The 22,268-nt window shown below is 38.1% G+C and overlaps 4 protein-coding genes across 5 annotated transcripts; 2 read left to right on the top strand and 2 right to left on the bottom strand.

Moving 5' to 3' along the window:
- Positions 1-1,246: 1,246 nt before the first annotated feature.
- On the top strand, positions 1,247-4,270 carry LOC105270384 (centrosomal protein of 83 kDa-like). Its single transcript, XM_011311274.1, has 3 exons — positions 1,247-1,506; positions 1,590-3,671; positions 3,753-4,270. The coding sequence occupies exons 1-3, from the start codon at positions 1,327-1,329 to the stop codon at positions 4,155-4,157; spliced, it is 2,667 nt and encodes an 888-aa protein (XP_011309576.1). The 5' UTR covers positions 1,247-1,326; the 3' UTR covers positions 4,158-4,270.
- A 593-nt stretch (positions 4,271-4,863) lies between these two features.
- LOC105270383 (ATP-dependent RNA helicase DDX42) lies at positions 4,864-7,792 on the top strand. Its single transcript, XM_011311273.1, has 3 exons — positions 4,864-4,988; positions 5,140-5,371; positions 5,544-7,792. The coding sequence occupies exons 2-3, from the start codon at positions 5,157-5,159 to the stop codon at positions 7,654-7,656; spliced, it is 2,328 nt and encodes a 775-aa protein (XP_011309575.1). The 5' UTR covers positions 4,864-4,988; positions 5,140-5,156; the 3' UTR covers positions 7,657-7,792.
- A 95-nt stretch (positions 7,793-7,887) lies between these two features.
- LOC105270382 (probable serine/threonine-protein kinase MARK-A) lies at positions 7,888-17,974 on the bottom strand. Of its 2 annotated transcripts, none has more exons than XM_011311271.1 (7): positions 17,680-17,974; positions 16,740-17,485; positions 15,091-15,303; positions 14,710-14,848; positions 12,049-12,175; positions 11,662-11,890; positions 7,888-11,455 (listed from the first exon to the last, which is right to left on the bottom strand). In XM_011311271.1, the coding sequence occupies exons 2-7, from the start codon at positions 17,036-17,038 to the stop codon at positions 9,085-9,087; spliced, it is 3,378 nt and encodes a 1,125-aa protein (XP_011309573.1). In that variant the 5' UTR covers positions 17,039-17,485; positions 17,680-17,974; the 3' UTR covers positions 7,888-9,084. The 2 variants fall into 2 exon arrangements, with proteins under 2 accessions (XP_011309573.1, XP_011309574.1); XM_011311272.1 differs by having other exon boundaries at positions 17,695-17,974.
- A 509-nt stretch (positions 17,975-18,483) lies between these two features.
- Positions 18,484-21,423, bottom strand: LOC105270381 (uncharacterized). Its single transcript, XM_011311269.1, has 3 exons — positions 21,151-21,423; positions 19,962-20,454; positions 18,484-19,854 (listed from the first exon to the last, which is right to left on the bottom strand). Exons 1-3 carry the CDS (start codon positions 21,362-21,364, stop codon positions 19,386-19,388), a joined length of 1,176 nt encoding a protein of 391 aa, XP_011309571.1. The 5' UTR covers positions 21,365-21,423; the 3' UTR covers positions 18,484-19,385.
- Between the last annotated feature and the right edge of the window lie 845 nt (positions 21,424-22,268).

Below are 22,268 nucleotides of genomic sequence, written 5' to 3'. Positions count from 1 at the left end.
GTTCCCCTGATACTTTTACAAAAATTCCGAATTTTTCACCTTCAGTGAAAATTTCAGTGAATAGCTCTTCGATTGTCATGTTCTCCTGATACTTTGACAAAAATTTCGAATTTTTCACATTCAGTGAAAATTTCAGTGAAGAGCTCCTCGATTGTCATGTTCCCCTGATACTTTTTCTAAAATTTCGAATTTTTCACTTTCAGTGGATATCTTTTCGAGTTTTAAGTATTATATTTTGAAAAAAAAAAATGAATGACGGCGGGATCGAACCCGGGCCGTCGGCGTGGTAGGCAAGCACGTTACCGCTAGGACAACGCGCTATTATAATAATAAAATTTCATTAGTAGTATATATATTGCAAAAGTTTCGTTTAAAAAATGTTAAATTGTTCAATTTCACTGCATATCTCCTCGATTATCAAATATTCAGTTTTTAAACAATATTTCGATTGATTTGCCATTAACAAAAAAAAAATTGGAATTATTTAAAAAAAAAAAAATGAATGATGCCGGGATTGAACCCGGGCCGCCGGCGTGCCAGTCGAGCACGTTACCACTAGGACAACGCGCTCATTTAAAAATATAAACTCATTAGTGGTATATCTTCAACCTATTGAATAATTTTTTCCATTGAAATTCCACAAGATGTGGTTTCCCCCTTCCGTACGTGCTACAGTCGGCTAAATTTCAGTTAAACAAATGAAAAACAAAAAGCTTTCGTACAGCAGAAAATAAAATTCACGCAGTGATGCAGAGAATTTCATAGGCTTAAAAACGTTATCCAATGTAAATTCTCGACTTCTTCATAAATTCGTACAATTTGAAGATGTATTCTTATTTCATATTATTGTGTTTATCAAATATTTGTTCCTTTCAGTTTCAATAAAAGATTCATTATGTTCACGTCATAAATCTGCCTCATTTTATTATTTTCATAATCTGTATGATTCTGTATCATCTTTAATTAGAATGTCTATTATAATGACTTTTGTTAACAAAAAAAATGGCTTCAGTCGTCTTTTCAATTGCTATGAATAATTGATTTTTTTTTAACCCCCAATATTTATTTTTATTTTCCTGAAGATTTTTGTTATTTGTACATATTTTTATTATACTTTCGTTACTCAACCAGACACGAGGGAATCTATTGTTCCAGTCATCTCGCTGGTATATGAATAGATAATTTTTTAATGTTCTTGTGACTAACGCAGTGCTGAAAGGCGGCGATTAGTAGTTGTCGAAAAAAAAACGCGTTCAGTCGTAGCTACATGTTTGGAAGATTGAGTTGATGTATTTTCAGTAATTAGGTGGAAAAGAAAAAAAAACAATGGATGGCAAACGCAGAAACATTTCAAATCTGCCCGAAGACTCGCCAGACAAGAAAATCCGAAGACAAAATACTCCTGCCCAAGAGAATCATGGAGAAAGTTCTACAGGTACAATTGTCGAAAGATTGGTGACTATTTGGAAAGCACAAGCCAATTTTCCTCCAGTATTCACTCAAGAGGTATCAAACGCCATTTTAAATTTTTTTTATCATCACATTATTATTAATCCATGACTCATTATAACCCTTAACAATTTTTTCAGGGTTCTGATGTAATTACGTTGAAACAAATTGAACAAAAATGTATAAGTTTAGAAAAGGTCAACAAAGAGCTGCAGATGAAACTCGCCTCATCAGAAGCAAATGTCGTGAAATTAAAAGTTGATTTGATAAATGAAGGTTCCCAGCAAGAGCAGCTCATAAGTAAATTAAACACAGTATGGGATTACATGAAGAGTATCACTGAAACCATCAATTACGTAACTGAAACAATGGATGAAACTAAGGGACATACTGAACATCTTAGGTCTCAATACAATGAGGTAATTGTTAAGGTGTATGCCGACAATGAAATTCTCATGTCTGAGGCAGAGCAGTTCAACATAGAAAAGATCAATCATACTGAGGCACTTCGACTACTCGCTCAAAAAGAATGTGAGCTAGTTGAATTGAAACCAAAGTATCAGATTCTCCACGTTGAAGTCGAGAGTTACAAGAAGAAACTTGAGGAACTTGGAGAGGACCAGAGTCTCCTTCAGAAGAAAATCGTTGAACTTGAAGTAATTGCAGCGGAAGAGAAAAGAAGGCTGGAGTTTTTGTGTGCAGCAGAGACAGAAAAATTGAATGAACAACGACATCTCCATGAGACTGAGATGCAGAATACTTTGAAGGATCTCGAAGGGCTTAACGAAAAAATTGAAAAATTGCAGGAAGAGAGGAACGACGTTTTTCGGTTACTGGCTGAGAAAGAGGAGGAGATGAAGAATTTCAAACAGACTGTCGATCGATACAAAACAAATGTAGAGGAATTGAAGATTCAACTGACCGAGAAATCTGTCAGTTTTCAACGGCTAAATGATGAGAAGGCGAAGTGTGAGGGAGAAATAATGGAGAAAAACACACAGATGTCTCAATTTATGCAACAATTGGAGGCAGTCAAACTGGATTTATCGAGGAAGACAGCTAATGTGACACGTCTGGAGCAGGCGAAACTTGAGTTGGAGCAAAATATTGCAATAAAAGAATTTGAATCTCAGGAGACAGAGACGAAGTGTGGTCAAGTGAAGATACAAATGCGAAAAGAACTTGAGATGCTACACGACAAGTTGTCACAAAAAGTTGTGCAAGTACAAGAGCTTCAGCAAAAGGTGAACGAGGCTGAATCCGTGAAAGAGTCCATCTTAACTGAATTATCGAATTCTAATGTCTTACTGCAAGCCGCCCAGAGGGAAAATGAAGATATTAAACATAAATTGACTTCAAGCAGTTCAAGTAAGGATTTGAATAAGCAATTGGAAGAGAAACAACTTAAATTAACTGCAGAAAATCAAGAATTGAAAGAGAAGTACAAAGATATGGAGGATAAATATCAAAAAGAGATATCAGCTTTTAAAAACAAGTCTCAAAAACTGGAATTAGAATTGGCTAGTGTGAATAGTAAGCTTCAACAACTTGAAGAATTTAATGAGCATAATCTCAAAGAGAGGGCAAAATTCAATGAGCAATTCACTATATCAGAACAAAAGTTGAAACACATAACGAAATCAGATGCTCAACTAAAAGAAAAGCTGCAGATAGCAAGTCAAAATTTGAACCTAGCTGAACAAACAATTCAGAATTTGAACCAGAAAAATCAGCAATTAGAACTCAAAAACAAAGAAATTATGAGGACAGAGCAGAAAATGGGATCTGTTGAGAAGAAAGCTGATGAATTTCAGCAGAAGTACTTGGATGCAGAGTACTTCGAATTAGATGCAGCTAAGCTCAGAGTTCAAGAGATTGATAATAAACGGTTTCTCACAAGCAGCGAATCTTTCCAGAAGCAGCAGAAGGATCTAGAAGCATCAGAGAGGAGAGCCCGAGACTTTGAACAGAAGTATTATGCTCTACATGCATTGCAAAAAACAGAGAAGCAGAAATTCGAGAAGCAACAGAGACTGCTCAAGGAGACTGAAAAAAAAGCTCACGAGTTTGAGGAAAAATTTAGACGGCTCGAAGTTGACGGATTGGAGTTTAACAAAAAATTGAGTGGTCTTCAGCGTTTGGATCCTCAGCTGTTATCGCCATCTTCTTGGAAAACGAATTATCCGGTGAATGCTAAGAGAGTCACTATTGTTTCAGATAAGGTAATTAATGAAAATTTTTTACGTGAAATTGCTGCAGGGATTCTTTGGAATGTTTCGAATAGGAATATTTTTTTTCTTCAGGCATTGCCTCTAAGTACAATTACGTGTATGCCACCACCACCACCACCATCACCCACGACGAAGGCACCAAAACCGCCAGTGCGATCGATTCTGAAGACTGTTTCATCAACCCCAAGGGTTTTTCAAGTGCCAGTGTCACAGAGGCCCAAGCGAGCTATTAGCCCTCCTCAATCATCAATTGATTTATCTATCAACCCAGAAAAATCCATGCGGCTACCTGATGAACCATCGCGTACCTCCTCCCCCGACAGTTCTGAAATGATTGTCGATAATGATTTTGATATAACCGTCAAGAAAATCTTGGAAACTTTATCACAAGAGAAGTCAAAGTCACCCAAGCCGATGACGACTTCTATAAAAAATCCCAGAAAGTTTTTTAAGAACAGAGGATCTCAGCGAAATTAAAAAGATCTTTCATCGTCAAATTTCAGTCGAAAATCCATACGTAAATATTTTCGTACTGAAAATATAATATCGAGTTAATTTTCAAGTGAATTATCCGAGTTTTCATAATTGAAAATACGATGATATTCATAATTTATAGTAATAATAATAACAATAATAATAATGACAATAATAATACTAATAATAATATCCTATGATGATTTTGCTGCAAATTATTTCATAATTTGATTGCATTGAAAGCATTTTTAATGTGATATACCAGGTCCTAGCCGTACGTTCATGGGCAATTGCGCACGTTCATGGAGAATTAATACTTCAGCGCTGAAAATAAATGATTTAATTATATAATGGAATCGAGGAGTTGGCCGATGTTTTTTGTTATTTTAATTTTAAAAAAGGCGACCGCTGCCTCTTCCTCTAAAACAAATCGATCAATATTGATATCATTAAAATTGAGAAACATTATGAAAATTGAGCAGGTATTCACTGAAATTTGAAAATAGGGAAATTTTCAAAAATATATCAGGGGAGCACGGAAGGGTGTGGTGCCCTCTCTCTCTTGGGGTGAAGTACTATCATGCCAGTGTATGCAAAAAAAAAAATTTTAACATATTTTGGAATGGAAACCACTACTAGCGATCCTCTGAGCATCAATGATAGCTCATGAGAATATACACATAATTATCGACTGAGTTCAGTAGCAAAAACAAGTGGAACTGAGTAAAATCCTTTGACTTCGTACATATACAGTGTTAAGGGAATTTCGTTTTAACAAATTATTATTTCCTTATTTCTCTAGATCTCTAAAGTATCTCAACTTTAATAATACGTGTGAGTAAATTTACCATAAGCAATTACCACGAATGACAATTAATATTGCATTACCTTCAGGCATAAATAATTCAATCAGCTCGACAAATTCACGGAGTTAACCTCATTGAATATAAATGCAATCCAAATTGCCGATTTAATTTTTTTTTAGGTATTCAAACCTGGAACATGAGCTACCACCGTGGAGGTGGTAACAAGCCAAAAGGCTTTGGCTTCACTGGCTTCCAGATGTCGGGGACAAAGAGAACTGGAGTTAACATCCCACCCCCATCGACAAATCCTTCGTTAAGTAAGCAAGGATATCATACTATGAATTCCATCACTGAAAATGCACTCTCAGCATGCTGGGGGATGCCCAAAAAACGGAGCAAGACTGAAGAAGAGTGAGTAATATCGTCACTTTATTGCACACGATATCTCAAATGAAATCTCCGCGAATTTTATTTTTCAGCATACGATACGATTATTTAGTCATTTGCAATTATCAAATACTGCGATTTAGTAATTCACTAAACGTATAATTTAATTTTTTGATTTTATATCGAAAACTTGCAGATACTTTGAAGACGATGACGAAGCCCAGACGTCGACCTTAGAGTACATCCCTGCTCCAGGATCTCCAACGTTCGATAGAATGCAGAGAGAGCAGCAGAAGCAAGGAGAAAGTGACAGCGAGGAAGATCCTCTTGATGCTTTCATGGCTGGGATCGATGCAGAAGTTAAGAAGAATAGTACTAAAGCAACGACGGCTGAGGAAGAGCTCAAGGAGGACAAATCCAAAGGATTCCGACAAGACATCGACGGTGAAGACGACGAAGAGAGTTACTACAGATACATGGAGGAGAACCCAACAGCTGGGTTAACTCAAGAGGAGTCCGACCAAGAAATTGAATACGATGATGATGGAAATCCAATAGCTCCACCAAAGAAAAAGGAAATAGATCCCCTGCCCCCTATAGACCACAGTGAGATAAAGTATGAAAACTTTGAGAAGAATTTCTACAATGTTCACGAGGAAATTGCCAATTTGAGGAAAGCTCAGGTCGAGGAATTAAGGAAGACCTTGGGAATCAGAGTATCAGGAGCCTCGGTGCCGAAGCCAGTAACGAGTTTCGGTCACTTTGGGTTTGACGATGCTCTCATCAGATCGATTCGCAAGAGTGAATACACGCAGCCAACTCCAATCCAATCGCAGGCAATTCCTGCAGCCCTAGGAGGAAGAGATTTAATTGGCATTGCTAAAACAGGAAGTGGAAAGACTGCTGCCTTCATCTGGCCTATGCTGGTTCACATTATGGATCAGAAGGAATTGCAGGAGGGGGATGGACCTATTGGTTTGATATTAGCACCCACGAGGGAATTGTCACAACAGATTTTTCATGAAGCCAGAAAATTTGGAAAGGTTTACAATATTCAGGTTTGCTGCTGTTACGGTGGAGGTAGTAAATGGGAGCAAAGTCAGGCACTTCAAGCAGGTGCGGAGATTGTTGTTGCAACACCGGGGAGAATGATTGATTTGGTGAAAATGAAGGCGACTAATCTTAGTCGAGTTACCTTTTTGGTACTTGACGAGGCTGACAGGATGTTCGACATGGGATTCGAATCACAGGTTCGATCAATCTGCAATCACGTTCGCCCCGACAGACAAACTCTCCTCTTCAGCGCGACATTCAAAAAAAAAGTTGAAAAATTGGCACGAGATGTTTTAACAGATCCAGTGAGAATAGTTCATGGAGACGTTGGGGAAGCCAACACTGATGTCACCCAACACGTTATAGTTTTCAATAACAATCCAACTGGCAAGTGGATGTGGCTCCTCGAAAATATTGTCGAATTTCTGAGTGCGGGTAGTTTACTCATATTCGTCACAAAGAAATTGAATGCTGAAGAACTGGCAAATAGTCTGAAGCTGAAGGAGTTGGAGGTGATGCTGCTGCACGGTGATATGGACCAAATTGAACGAAATAAAGTGATAACGGCTTTCAAGAAGAAGGAGGTGAGCATTTTGGTGGCGACTGATGTTGCAGCTAGAGGTCTCGACATTCCCCACATCAGGACAGTTGTCAATTACGATATAGCAAGGGATATTGATACTCATACCCACAGAGTTGGTAGGACTGGTCGTGCTGGAGAGAAGGGAACAGCTTACACTCTGGTCACTGAAAAGGACAAAGAGTTCTCGGGGCATTTAGTGAGAAATCTCGAGGGAGCCAATCAAGAAGTGCCCAAGAGTCTCATGGATTTGGCAATGCAGAGCTCCTGGTTCAGGAAATCTAGGTTCAAAGGAGGAAAGGGAAAGAGTCTGAATGTGGGTGGGGCAGGATTGGGCTTCAGGGGAAGACCCGAGGCCTCATCAACCAAGGATGGATCATCTGTCCAGACTCCTAAGGATATCAGTGAGGTGGTGAAGAAATTGGAGAGACAGGGTCCAGGGAGTGATCGGCTTTCTGCTATGAAAGCAGCTTTCATGAGTCAGTACACTTCACAATTCAGGGCATCTTCAGATCACACTTGGGAGCAGACCATCACACCACCCTCGCTTATTATGCCACCACCACCTCCCCCATCAACCTCGACAGATGGCGATAGAGCCAATTATCAAGATATGTCAAATTCCAATCAGGGCGGGTCAGAACGCAAACGAGTGAGGAAGAGTCGGTGGGAATAATTAATTGTGAATATTTATTAAATAATTCTATTGTATTATGGTGTATTGTCGATGTAATTATATCGATTATTAATCCGAATCGAAAGTTTTTTTTTTATGTCGATAAATAAATACTGAATGAGACATTTTAATTTTACCACCTGACCTTTCTTTGCATTCGCCTTGAACTAATGAATCACTCATACCTTCCGAAAGTAAAATTTTATTGCATCAGTACACAGTAATTAATATTATTTACATACGTAACCTTATGTATTGATTACCAAGGATAATTGCCATGGTAATTCAGGGGAATTCAAGTGAATGTTAGTGAGAGATTACTGCGTTTGGTTAATGAACGTATCTACAAAATACAGGATAATAGCATCCAATGAATAATTTACTACAGATTTAGCATTAACCAGAAAACTGTTGAATTGATAGTAAGAAAAAAAAATCAGAATAAAACCATGGGAAATCATTAGCAAATCATTCAGGGCGCCGCTATTTTTCCCCCAAAACAATCGAAGAAAATCTTCGCAAAGTTAATGTATTAGTCAACCGAAAAGAAATAACATCAAATAATAATCCGTAAATCATGAATTTGAATACTTTTGTGTAATGCGCACCCTTTATGATGCTCATAATTGTAATCTAAGACCATATAGTATTACTGAACCACTTAAACAAATAACATGTCATTTGTTGCCACCAAAAACTCTCTATAAAACTGTAAAATTATGCGACGAATATAAAGAAAATGATAAAATTACCCGCAAAATGTAATTCACTGTTCTCAATGTGGAAGTGATCATTAATCATTTTCAGATGGCGGAAAGATTGAGTTGATTGTGCACACACGTGTTCAATAGTCCCGCAAAGGATTACCTTGTCGTTTCCTTACACGTGATGAAGCATATTCAAGGACACGTTAATCGGCACAAAGAATTCATCCCACGTTTTGCAGAGACGTCCAATATGCTCCATTAGTTTTCCATTATCCATTTCAATGGAATCATCAATACAAATGCAAAACGCTATTCACCGTAATGTGAACAAATTCAATCCTCAAAGTTTAATCAGTTTTCCGTTCAGAGGGATGAAAATCCTCGCAAAAACCAGTTTCGACGATAGAGACATAAAACGTTTTATAAACCGTACGAAATAAATCAATGAAACGAATCTAGATCGAGGCTTTCCAGAAAATATCACGGCGACATCGATTATCTGATTGTCCCACGGGGGCCATGAGTATAAAAAGCAAACGAATTATATATATATATATATATATATATATATATAAAGCGCATATGGTATCGGCTCAGTCTTAATGAAGAAATAAGAATTAAGTTTAAAGAAAGAAAGAAAGAAAGAAAGAGAGAGAGAGAGAGAGAGAGAGAGAGAGAGAGAGAGAGAGAGAGAGATGTCGATGCTGAATGATAATGTATCTCAGGATCCATTCGGTGGCATATTTGGAGTGCTCTTTCTCCGGATTTTCTCATTCTGTGTATTCATTGAGTTGATCGATTTTCTCTCGCTGGTTTTAGTGAATTTCTCCATTGCACGTGTATAAGAGCCCGTACAGACTTTTCCCCTCATTCTTCGCTCCTCCGGTGTCATTTTTCTCATCTCCAATTTTTCCGATAATAGCTTCGAGGATTCGCAAGTAGTGGAGGTCTTTCTCTCAGGTTTCCTTCCCTCCTTGTCCCAGGAAAGCCCAGCTGATTGGACACCAGGCGGAGTTGGAGAGGTACTCTCACTAGATGAAGAGCTCGATCTAGTCAAGGAGGGACTCAGTCTGACTCCTTCTTCTCTTTGTTCCTCTTGACATTGGGTGACTATTACCACCGGTGGCTCACTCTTTGCTCTGTTCAATCCATTATTATTTGTGTCACTGTCCCCAAGTAAATTATCATTTACTATAATTTTTGTTATTGATGTTCTCTTCCTCAGTTTCTCCAAATTATCCTTTTGCACCATTTGACTACTGTCTGACTTCTGGAGTATGTCCTTGAGATTCACTGAGCTGTCGTCATCCTTTTGGAGCCTTGGAAATTCGAAGGACTTGCCCTCTACTTCCTCACTACGGATGGCCATCATCTCTGGATAAATATAATTGGGAAGTCGTTCCTTCTGATGAGTGGATTTTGGAAATCGAGAGATTGTAGCTGGTTTCGAAGTTTTCTCGATTGATTTATCATCTGGCTTATAAGAGTCCCTAGTGATTTGGCCAGACTTGGCGACGTTAACGCAGTGTTTGTATTTGTCGTCAATGGTGGAGAAGTCCGCCGATGTCCAGTGGAGCTCTTCGTCTTTGACTTGTGTCAAGGCAACCGTTGAAACCGTTGAGGGACTTTTGTCTGCAGGTCTTTTGTCATTACTCCCAGACTCCTCGTTATCTTCATTACCCGAGTCGTTGTCAAAGTCTTTAATCAACCCCTCGTTCTTCTCGTTCTGCTTCCTGAGCTCCTCCCAATTCTTTCGTGGTTTGTAACTCGTTTTTCTCCTAACAACCATTCCACGCTCCGTGATATTGATGTCAGGAATAAAGAGTCTCAGAGCTTTCGGACCTGTTGGAAACGTCACCTCGTTCACTCTTTTTTCTGTCATAATCGCCTCTAAACTGGTCTTGGAGGCAACTTCTTGATGCTTATTGAAGGCAGACACTAGTTGAGCGACGGAGTATTTCGGCTCGTCGGTTTCAAAATCAGACTGTTCTTCTTTCTCATCGGAATTTACCGAATTGTTAGAGTGCGAGGAAATGTTCGAGTGCTGCCGCTGGGAGGGTTGTTTTACTGATAGCCTTGTCTTATCAATGGGTGTCTCATCAGAGTCCTCAGTTAATGTATCAGACTCGACTGATTGCAGGCTGTCAAGATTCTCCTCTGCCTCGGAAGTCAAGTCCTTCAGAGTAACTTGAATGATTTTTTCGTTAGGTTCCTTCGACATCTCATCGTTTTCACATTCCGGCGATTCTGATTTCTTCGAATGCTGATCATTATGACTAATTATTGGGAGTTGTTGTTTTGATTGTGGAGCATCAGGGATTTTCTCCGAATTTCCACAATCATCAATAGCTCCAGTCGATGTGGAAATTGTGTCAGATCGGAGTTTATTGGTGAAGGGAAGATATTCGGTGACTGATCGTTGATTTTTCATCTTTATTTTTCTTGAGTTCCGGAGGCACTCAAGACTTCGGTAAATATCCAAAACCCCTTGGGACTTTGAGAGACATTTCAATCCGTAAAGCTTCTCCTGGGATCTACTCCCGAACAGGGGATTGTATTCTTTTTGTAAAGCAGTCTTTCCACTGTTTAGAAGGCAAGCCTGCGATTGAATTTGATTGAGACTGCGCATTCTGGAAAGGAGTCCCCTGCGTGCTACATTATTCAGATTAGCTTGAGATCGACTCTGTGCCTGATTAAGAAGACCTTGGGTTTGTTCCTTGTTCAGGAGATAGCTCTGACTTACTGCGAGACTATTTTGAGAGGAGGCGAGGCTGGTTTGAGAGTCTGCCGGACTCATATAGCACTCGCTGCTGATCAAGCTACCTCGGCTACTTGTTCGAGATAGGTTCAGGCACATTTCACTCTGGCTGAGGTGACTGGCGAATCTAGGGTCCACCGAAGGTTCGCTCAAATTTGCGTGACTGGTTGCTTGGCTCAAAAGAATTGCTCGCCGTAAGTTTTCGCGGCTGACGACGCGTTCCAGAAGGACCTCACGGGACTTGGAGAGGTACTTCCTCAGATGTGGAGAGGCTTGGGTTGGGGCACCTCGCAGCCACTCATGGCGTAGGCATTGTTTCGCTGACATCCGTGCACTGGGTTCAATTTCGTACAATTTGTTTCATTATTAAATGAAAATTATTAAATGGCAAATAAAAATAGTGAAACATTGATTTGTGCCAATAGTTAAACTGCAAGCTGACGGTAATCAGTGACATTTGATTTTTGTTTTTGTAATCTACATAATTATAAGTGATTGATTAAATTTTTTATAGGGTGATAGTTTTTCCTTTGTGTTTACCTTGGGTCAAGCACGAGAAGCCTGGCGACAAAGTCTTTCGCCTGCGCTGAAATATCTTCGAAAAGTTCCTCGGGAAAATCGACCTCTCCCAAAGAAATATTCTGGAAAGTCTCTTGATCTGTTTCACCACCGAATGGGGAAAATCCAGTGAGAAGGACATAAGTTGTTACTCCGAGGGACCACATATCTGCAGCCAGAGTTATCGGTTCGTAGTGGAGGATTTCAGGGGCTGTAATCAATAATGTCAATCATTCATCTCTATGTGAGAGAATTCGTCTGAATTCAGTCGTGAAGTGGTGGATAACTAGGCCGAGTGAATTTTTTTCAAGGAGAGCCCAGGGTATAAAAAATACGGTTATAAAAAATAAAAGTAAGTTATCAACTTACCAACATAGTCTGGTGTTCCTAGAATCTCTCTGACTTCAGTTCCCTCGAGCACTACCCTTGATATCTCAAAGTCACAAAGCTTGACATCACACTCAGGAAAACTGCCCATCATTACAAGATTCTGAGGCTGAGAAGAATATTTGAAAAAATAAATTGGCGGATAAAAATGGTATGATCCCAAGAGCAGCAATTAAATGGGAACTCTTGAGAATCGCTGAGAGTGAAAAATGTGTTGCATATGGGTCGGACCAATTTGGGGAAAAACCACTTGTGTCAAAGTTGCTGTGGACTATTAACCGAGTTTTCAATCAATGCGCCAATTGCAATGAGATTAATCGTTATTCCCTTGAATTTTATGGGAATGTATGACTCTATACATAAATTTTATTAAAAATTTCTCGCCACCGTGCTGTCTTTACTAATTAAGTAAAATTATCTTGGTCTCACAACCAACCAAATAATAACAAAACGCGGAAAAATAAATCTCAATCTCAGCAGTTCGATTTTTATGTTAAACGCGTATGAAAGATAAAAATGAAACAAAAAAAAAAATTGATAATGCGCTCATTGAGGTTTGCTGGGCGGTAATATATGGTTAAGACCAGTTTTCCAACAGCATTGGATAATAATACCAGTTATCACAGTAGTCATTCGGTGTAATAAATAATAATCCGCCTTTCCATGTTGTTTAATACGAGTGTTGGATTTTATTGAATTTGATCATGTAATCTTCCTACGGGAATCAAAACACACTTTATACACTTTTCAGGTGAGGATGTGGAGTATGCACGTGTGAGTAGACCTGAATTTATGAGAATAAATTTTCGAGGTGAATGTGTTGTTGCGCTGATTATTTCTATCTCTCGAGTTATCATTTATCAATATTACGAGGCTATTCTTAGGCGCCCAATATCGTTGATCTAACAGGGAGGAATGGTCTCTCCAGGTCCAGCATATTTAGCTTGTGTGTGCCAAGAATACAAAGATTTCACAACGTGTTTTCCTCTCGTTGAGAGGCATTGGAGTGGGTCTACTTCAGTTTTAGTCGACAGGTCTGAGAGAGCGAGGGAGGGAGAGAGAGAGAGAGAAAGAGAGAGAGAGAAAGAGAGAAAGAGAGAAAGAGAGAAAGAGAGAAAGAGAGAGATATGAGAAAAGGGTGATTCACCCTCACTCGATTTGTAGGAGGCATGGCACGACCAATCTGCTTTAATTATCGTATGGGAGCGAATTAAAAAAAAATCTATAATAATAATCCTTAATTATTAAATAATTTTTTTCATATGCATTGTGATATGAGAGAGGTGGATTATATTGAGGGGTGACTTTCACAAATTAATTTAAAACTGGCTGTTGTAATCGACCTCAACCGCATTACTTTTCTTTCTCTCTGTCTCTCAAAATGATTAATTTTCCCCCCGCAATTTAAATTAGCGGTGAAAATCAAAAGCTCATTCGACAATAGCGGGGGGTTTATTATAGTATTATTTGGAGCTCCGGCGAATTAAGCAAGTCGAATAAAGGCATGCATGTGGAACGGTAATGGTTGCACAGCAAAAATGGAAATGAACTTGGTGTTGTTCGTGTAGCAGGTTGAAAATACAAATGGAATGGGAATATATATAATTTTCTCCTCGGTAAAAGCCTCCTGACGTGTTTTCAGTTTGACCATAAATCGTATACTATGCTGGGTCGAGTCATCACTCGACACACTGTCCACTATAAACTTTACTTCAAGATCGCAAGACAAGCAATAATATACTCAAAAAATCAACCTAGCCCAGTCTCGATTAAAAATTTTCAAATATTATTTAATATTATATCTTTAAATGAATAATAGTCGAAAAATGACGGAACTCATTTCTCGCCGATTTTATCTCATTCCTCCTGATATTCTCGATGATTCGATGTTCTGTGTACTTACATAAATCACAAATATGCAGATGACAACATGGGATTGTCATAAATTGGCAAGGCGGAATGCCAATGAACGGAATCATAAAGTGATAAAATCTCGCTGGAGAGAAACGATAATCAAAGATTTGTTGATGCTATTTGTTACTTGTTATTATTTTGCTGGACTCTGGTCGCATGTATTCAAGCTATTATATCCCTGAATTGGAGTTTATACGAGCCTTTATCCAATGCGGGCACAACCGTAGATGGAAATTCAATCTGTTTACGAGCGTTGTTCTTATCGCTCATCATTACAGGCATCACCAATGCATAGGTATATAAGTCTCAGGCTTTTTTTCATACGAATTTTAGATACATTTACCCTAAATTTTTATTACGAATTAATAAAGAATTAAATTTCTATTAGTTAAATAATAACCATGGTGATCAATAGAAATTGAATAAAATAAATTTTCTCATCCTTTTGGCGGTAGGTTAAATTCACGAAATTCCATGGTATTTTTTTCAACGGCTATACTGTTGAATTTTTCATATCGAATACCGAAATTAATGAAGTTACGCCTCTCTTTGGCTTGAAACGAAAAAAATAACTTGATATAAGGAACTCGTTATGGCAAAACAAGATTTTCTGGTGCTTTTGGAATGGAATTTTTTGCAATATGATACGAAAATAAGGAAGTGGATGTTATCGGTCATAGTCGGGTACATACAAAAAATCAAGTTTGACTTTCACGTCTGGAGTGTTACCTTGATGTCCAAATGAGCGATATTTCTCTGGTGGAGGTAGGCGAGTCCCTCACCGAGCTGCTTCACGAAATGAACAACATCGCCTTCCAGTGGCACCAAGTCACCGTCGATCAAAGTCTGCAGGTCTCCACCAGGTGCACTAATTAAATCAATTAGACAATCGTTTTTTACTCAAAAATAATAATTCAAACTTTCACTCTACTGAATTTCTTTTCAGCAATGGAAAATTTATATGTATATAGTCATTATTACTCGTCTCTTCTCTCTATTATCGATAAATTCTACATTTACATTGAGGTTGGCAAATGATTAATGATTTTTAATTTTTTAACATGCCTGGGAAAAATGCGGAATAAAAATTGACAATATTGAATTACTCACTATTCCATGACAAGGATTATTTCTTTCGGAGTTTCGTAGACATCATGGAGCCGAATGACTCTGGGCGACTGGGAACACAGGGATAATAATGCTATTTCGTGTCGCAATTCTGCACTGCAATCAGTGTTGAATCGATTTCGAGATGAATATTTTGCAGCATAGAGGGTACCTGTTGATCGCGATCTGCAGCGATAAACTTTTGCCCATTGACCACTAGAATGACATATTACAAAATTGATACAAATACAAGAGAAAATGAGAAAATTGTTAATAATTCACTATTGAGGAAAAATATATGTTTTAGTGGACTGATCCAAAAACTAGCGGAATCTCCCCAATATAATATGAATGAAGTTGGAATAACGATGAATTCAGTCCCTGAATAAGCCGGGAGCATTAAAGTACTTTCATGTTTAAAAATTTCGAATGCGAATCCAAGCGTTTCACCAATGAAGGTCAGGCGCCGCGGCGCCCCGCCAAGGCTGCGAACAGTATGTGCATCATCGTTTTATTTCCTCACAAATAAAATCCAAAATAAAATGAATGAGTAAAGAAATTTATATCAAGTAGCATGTCCGAATTTACATCCGGATTTTCCTCCCTTAATCTTGAGTTCTCTTTTCATGCATTAGTACTCCAGGCATTATATATCTTACAGCAAATGATAATCCAATTGCATTTATCCTTTGTGATGATGTGAAAATCATTTTCAAGGCAATGCCTTTTAATTTGATATGCATTCCAGTGAAGCTTTTTCAACGATTTATTGCTGATTTACGGGAAAATTAATTGTTCTAATGGGATTGTGAAAAAAAAATTGAAAATAAAAGACACTATTTGATGGTCTGGATTCATTAGTTGAACTAATTTAATTGAAATTTCGTGTCGTGTTGGTCTCTGCGGATCTCCAAAAGTGTTTCGGAAAAAGTCGACTCTCCTCGGCTGACCTTGCAAAGTTTCTCCTCACTGAGTAATTACCGGAGTGTTCGCTACAGAGCTGTTTATTATTTGTCGGGATCATTTTTTCCGTTAATATTTTGTACGACTCGTGAATTGAACAGAAACACATAGATACAAAAGCACGAAGAAAAAAAAATCATAAAAAAAATCAACGTCTCAGGCAATTTGTAACCGTCCTCTCCGCCCACATTAAAAATCGGAGAACCTTTTTGCCCACACGTTGTCTAACGGAGAGCACAGACAAGTGGAAAGTAAGACGAGGCATTTCAACACTACTAATGATTTTCGACGAGTTCTCGATTATCGATCAATGCCCATTGGTAAATAAATAGAATCATTCATTCCACTTTGTTTTTTTTTTTTTTTTTTTTTTGATTCGCCGGTGGGTGAACTTGAAGGTACGATTCGTCAAGATTGATGACGTCAATGATCTCCAATACCTGTCGTAATAATACCACTCAATGCGATTTTTTATTGCCATGATTTCTCATGAACACTTTTGTTATGGAGATCTCAAGAATCTTATCATAATAATTCGATTATTTATTCAGAGAATATTCCATTGAGTGTTTTGAAATTTGAGGGGTTTTCTCAATTTTAAAACAGACAATGAGTTTCCATGTAATTGGAAAAGACTGAACAATGTAAATTTCGAAATGGCGGAAAAAAATCAAGAAAATTAATCTTACCTGGCAAATGGTTTAGGATCAATTTCATAGTGCTCAGTAATAGGTCCAGTTTTAACTACTCGAGCGAGTTGGGCTTCCTGAACAAGGATCAAACCCTCTTTGACATGTTTTTCACTCCATTGAACCCGACATCTACCCCGGCAACGTTCTGCTGGCCTGTCATTATCTCTTTTCCCCTTTGAGCTGGAAAGCACCGATGATTTGGTAACCGTCGATTGGAACTTGCGATGTTGAGGCCTCGGTGATGTTTTTCGGGTAGAGGACATGGTCGGGGATTGATGAGTCGACTGATAAATCATTTTTCAATTCCCCGATTCTGAGTCGCTCTCTCACTCAAACACTTTACAATTGATGGACTAATACGTTTATCTTTGTTCAATGGAGTAGGTTGATTAGTGTGTGCATCAGTCGACACTGTTTTCATGAATATTTTTTTTTTGTTTCTCACGAGAACGATCTCTGATTGATTTACACACGATCGCAAACCACAATTACAGTCTCACTTTTCAACCAACATAGGATGTTGCAATGATTTTCTGTGAACTTAAAATTTATGGACAGCATTGACGATCGGCTGTGAAGTGTCACGATCCATTTAAAGATAATGCTCAAAACACGATTGCGAGCTAACGATGTACGCTGTGCGGTTTTTTTTCTTTCGCTTTTTTGTCATTCGCAAACGATTGAGTACCCTCGATTGAGAATTATTATAGCAGAAGTAGGCACGTCAACCAAGTATTCATTTCCTAAAACACGACAATTTTCTCTTAATTGAAGATTTAATTTTCTTGAATTATCAAGATAAATGAAAATAAAGTCAATAAGCGTTCTTGATAGTAATATTAATAAAATAAATAGACAAGAGTCTTGTGGAGATGAAAGGTTTTTATGAAAGATTTTGAAATAGCGCGGATGACGTTATTATTATATATTATAATACCTGGAAAATCTTCACCTTGCCAAGCACTTGAAAACGCTCACATGTTGCTCACCTCCTCACAATTACCTCGAAAATAATAATATTAAACTGGAGAAAGGGATAATAAAAGGGCTCGTTGCATTCTGAGCGATGGAGGCGCGCACGCGTTGCAGCGTATTAATGCCGCCCTTTGCGGTTCACCGCGGCTCTCAAACTGCCACACATTTTCCTCTTCCTCCAACACGGCAACACATCGTCGAGAGGAGTTCGCCCTCCTCGAGTTACTACTTTTGTATCCACGCCATCTCCTTCTCTCTTTCTCTCTCCCTCTCTCGATTTTACGCACCTCTTTAACGTACTCACCATTTTCATCCCACCCCTTCCTTTTCTTCTTTCAGTTTTATACTACCTACATATATAGGATGCATAGAATATATTCCAAGTGGACACTGTGACGTAGGACGAATGGCTATGCATGTGCCGTATGCTAAGCATATCCGAAATAATGTCCATGAGGAAAGTTTATATGAAGGGTGGATTAAATGCAATAACTCTCAATAATATCCACCTCATTACAGCAATTAGGGGAGCTCTCACGATGTATATGACGGCGTATATTGTTGGGTATAATTGGATGGAAATTGCTTCGCGTAGTCGCTAAAGAAACAACTTGGCGGGACAAAGAGTTTAATGTGTGCTCACCTCGAGGGCGCCAATGACCAAACAAAGCCCCATTCCATAGCCATGAGATAGCATTTTTTTCCTCCATTCTTTTAAATCCTTATTTTGCTTAATTCCGGTTTTTAATTGTTAACCAAACGTTTATATTTGTTTTATGTGAGGCCTGTTCGGTTGGCTACTATGAGGGGGTCACTCAAGTCAGTTGGAGGGAGTTGATTTTGAGATTGTCACCGATAAGTGATAAGTGTTGAACGTTTTAATGCGTTAATAACCTGTGTGGGGCTCCTTGCATATCCTTCATCTGTTGATAAAAATCGACCACTAAAGTGCGTGTTCACTTATGTTTCAATGAAATTCCATATTTGACAATTAACGAGTGCTCAGGAACATCGTGATTCTACCCTCATAAACAAGTTTCAAATAAAGTAATACGGTTTAATCTCATTAGAAATCTTGAATGTGCAAGTGTTGTGTATATTCGAATTGGTGTGTTCCTCAGAATATCATTGGTACATAGAGTGTCCCTTTGTTGTTACCATATATTACTACACCATAAACATCATATTGCAAACAAACACATCAAACAAGGTCAGTGTATATTTATGTATCATACTCTGCTACATAATGTTATGATACATCCTCCAAGGGTGTTCAGTGTTCACCATACAACAAACATGTCCAAAAAATATAAATATTTTGCCCCTTTGAATTCACGAGACAAATTGACATGCCTATATATAATAGCCGCATGTACGTGTTTAAAAGGCCTACTTGTAAAAAGTAAAGGAACACTTGTAGTGTACAATGCCTTAACAATTCAGCATTTTTTTTAATTGCCCACCACGAATGCCTTGTACTGTTGGCTGTTTTCCATTTTATCTTGAGCAATTTATTTTTAACAAAATCTTGATTTTTCTCTCAACTATACCTGCTTAATTTTTCCGCACAATAACGGAAATATGTTGGTTCCTTGTCCACACTCCAATCAATACAAGTTAAAGGCAAAAGTAATTAATATAATAGGTTGAATAAATTTTTTCGTCGTTTCAAAGCCGTAAAAGGTCCTCTGTGAAGAGAGTTAGTGATGCATCGGACCACATAAATGTTCCACAACTAGCGAATGGTGAATAATCACAAATGAATACTTTATTGAGAAAGATTTTGCCATTCATGATGATGAGATCAGTGGCTGCGTAGAGCGATGCGAATTGATTTCGGCCATTATGACTCAAATCCTGACTACTTTTTATATAACGATTAACCAGTTCGATCATATCGGCTTCGCAATCAGATAGTGTAGTATTATTATCGGAAATTTTATTTAATAGCAAATTCAAATGCTCGTGCCGTCCTTTGGCGCCTGACGTTACAATACTCGGTAGCCGATTTGTCTTTAAAATCAAATCATCAGCTGTAATATATGTGTGATTTGGGTTCTTGTTGTAGCTCATTAATCGTTCGAGAAATTCTTCGTATTCATTACGTAAATATCCACAACCTGCATCAATCATAAATCTGGAACGGATGGCGACAGATTAATTGATTATCCTTGTGTTGGTTAAAATTTTTTTCTTTTTCTTTTTCATTTAATGTTTATGTATATTACAACAATATATACTTACGCTGGTCCATGATGAATTGTGCGCTGAGTAAAAATGAGGTCCATCAATTTGTTGCGATTTCTCTCAATCACCATGAGATTCGTTTCGGAAATGGAATAACGTGGAGTACCAATAAGTGAAATCATCTTGCGAAAAGCTGTTGCCAATTCAAGTTTTGCTAATATGTAGGAATATGAAGAAGTGGTATTGTATGAATCACAACGTTTCGGCAGTAGATAAATGGCATTCTTGTCACCATCCTGATCTTGATTAAGACCCTTGGCCATCGAGTCGCAAATAGTCAGGGAATTGTGCTCAGGGTCGCCATGTTTTTCCACCATACAGACAAACATACATGTAGTTTTTATTGAGGGATCACGTTTCACACATACCAGACTCAAGTCATATCCCTCTTTCTCCAATAAATTGTATAGTGCATGTGGTATGAGCACTTTGTAGTACGGTATTGTGCATGAAATGGTGGAAGTCTGATAAATTCCTCGCGTTTCGAAACCTGTAACGGCAATTCTCACCACCGAATCTTTACCGCTTTTATACTTTTTTACATTTGAAATGGCAAAATTTGAATCCTCAAAACGCATGTAGCGCTCCTTGGCCGTTTCAGGTGTAAGAATTACAGCGCGTAAAAATGAAATAAAATGATTGAATGATTGTTCGCGCCAAATAGTTGGATCATAAATAATGAATTCCGAGTCGCGTGTAACTGTTGAATGATTGTAAAGACTCACAATGAAACTTGAGTTGTAGTCTTTGACGGAAATGGCCATGTCGCAGCACTTAAATGCGTGGATAAAACAATTAATCGATGGATTGCTGGCATGACAATGTATGTGGCTGGTACAGAAAAAAAAAACAGGTAACTTGGTGCTGTAAATATGCTCTTCGAGTACAGCATCGCCATGTGCCAGAGTGGATTTAGTAAATGTTTCGGGATGATGTTTACAGACCACATCAGTAGTGTGAATACAATCGAAGGGCTCTTGTACAATGCATGGTTTACGTTTCAATTTACCAGTTATTTTATCCGCTTCATCATTTTCAGCCAGTATATTACAATTGAGACATCTATTGCACGGTGGTCGATGCGTGTGCTTACAGCATGTGTAAATTTTTTTATTGATAAGCGCTTCGCCATGAAACATTAGCTCTTGAAATGTCATGAAGAGTTTTGTTGGTGTACGACACTTACCGCACATACGCTGTTCGGTTATACTGCATCTTTGTTTAGCGTGCTTATGATTCGCACAATTACACTGCATTACATACAAATTATTGGCATTGATGAAGTGATCACGTAATTGAAAGTCATACACGTTCATCACCGAATTTAGATGGGAAATTTTATACTTGTAGGTATGAAATTTTGGTAAAACAGTGGTAGCCATCATTTTAACTACCATCATCTACTCACCCCAGTACTGTCTATCCTCTAACTAACATCTTTCTCCGAAAGACCAGTATATTTTATACATTTACAAATTTGCATACATTCAGTAAGGAATGACGTATCCACTCGTCGCTATTGTTTTTCCACTATCGGATTGCGATATGAATGAATTTGGAGTTTTGATAGAGCATGTTTTTTCCTCAGGAATGTAGATTGGTCACATTCGACTTTTGTATTTACGAACAAATTATTGCAATTCTGATTGGCCCTCTGAGTATTTCCACCGCGAAGCAAAAAAAAAAAAATCTTTTCATTTTCTCTCCCGTTGTAATTTATCAATTATAGCGATTAGAGTTTTTTTGCACGGAATGTCTGAGTTACTCTCATAATCCTCGTCATCACTGACATCGTTATTGAATTTTTCTTCTGAAGATAAACGCTTCAATTCATTGCGTATATCAATTTCCGTTTGGGGCATTGTTGTTGAGTTAGGTAGAGTATTGACAAGTTCACGTGAAATATCAGGAAATTCTCCATAGAACGCTTCAATCACTTCGCTATAAAAATCCAAATTGTTAGATATAACTTTTTTATCAACTTGAAGTTTAATAGCTTGAGCAATAAGAGTTAGAATGCGAACCGTGTTTTGCGCTTGAGTCGTTGGTGGAGAATCTCTGGACAAATTTTTATTAACAATGACATTTTCATCGGCGTAAGCTATGTTCTTCATGAGTTGTGAACATTGTAGATACAACTGGTGCGTACTTAGAGCAAGCAATGTACAGAGTATATTATGTGTTTTTGATTGCCAATCTATCCGAGGTCGCACCCAAGTCGATGATTTGAGAAGTTGTGGTGGAGGAATCTCGATACAATGGTATGTCTTGGCAAAATCTATGACACCGAAATATCGACTTGCG

Source organism: Fopius arisanus, unplaced genomic scaffold, assembly GCF_000806365.1.
Source record: "Fopius arisanus strain USDA-PBARC FA_bdor unplaced genomic scaffold, ASM80636v1 scaffold00086, whole genome shotgun sequence".
Taxonomy (NCBI): Eukaryota; Metazoa; Arthropoda; class Insecta; order Hymenoptera; family Braconidae; genus Fopius; species Fopius arisanus.
Note: the sequence above shows the minus strand (reverse complement) of the source record. Positions and strands in the feature narration are given on the sequence as shown.

Coding starts and splice junctions, on each gene's coding strand:
- LOC105270381 (XM_011311269.1), bottom strand. CDS start 21,364: ATGATGGTAGTTAAAATGATGGCTACCACTGTTTTACCAAAATTTCAT. Junction 20,455..21,150: donor AACCGAACAGCGTATGTGCG/GTAAGTGTCGTA, acceptor TTGCCGTTACAG/GTTTCGAAACGCGAGGAATT. Junction 19,855..19,961: donor ACAATTCATCATGGACCAGC/GTAAGTATATAT, acceptor CATCCGTTCCAG/ATTTATGATTGATGCAGGTT.
- LOC105270382 (XM_011311271.1), bottom strand. CDS start 17,038: ATGATTTATCAGTCGACTCATCAATCCCCGACCATGTCCTCTACCCGA. Junction 14,849..15,090: donor ATAATCCTTGTCATGGAATA/GTGAGTAATTCA, acceptor TGATTTAATTAG/TGCACCTGGTGGAGACCTGC. Junction 11,891..12,048: donor AGGAACACCAGACTATGTTG/GTAAGTTGATAA, acceptor TATTGATTACAG/CCCCTGAAATCCTCCACTAC.
- LOC105270383 (XM_011311273.1), top strand. CDS start 5,157: ATGAGCTACCACCGTGGAGGTGGTAACAAGCCAAAAGGCTTTGGCTTC. Junction 5,372..5,543: donor CGGAGCAAGACTGAAGAAGA/GTGAGTAATATC, acceptor GAAAACTTGCAG/ATACTTTGAAGACGATGACG.
- LOC105270384 (XM_011311274.1), top strand. CDS start 1,327: ATGGATGGCAAACGCAGAAACATTTCAAATCTGCCCGAAGACTCGCCA. Junction 1,507..1,589: donor CTCCAGTATTCACTCAAGAG/GTATCAAACGCC, acceptor CAATTTTTTCAG/GGTTCTGATGTAATTACGTT. Junction 3,672..3,752: donor TCACTATTGTTTCAGATAAG/GTAATTAATGAA, acceptor TTTTTTCTTCAG/GCATTGCCTCTAAGTACAAT.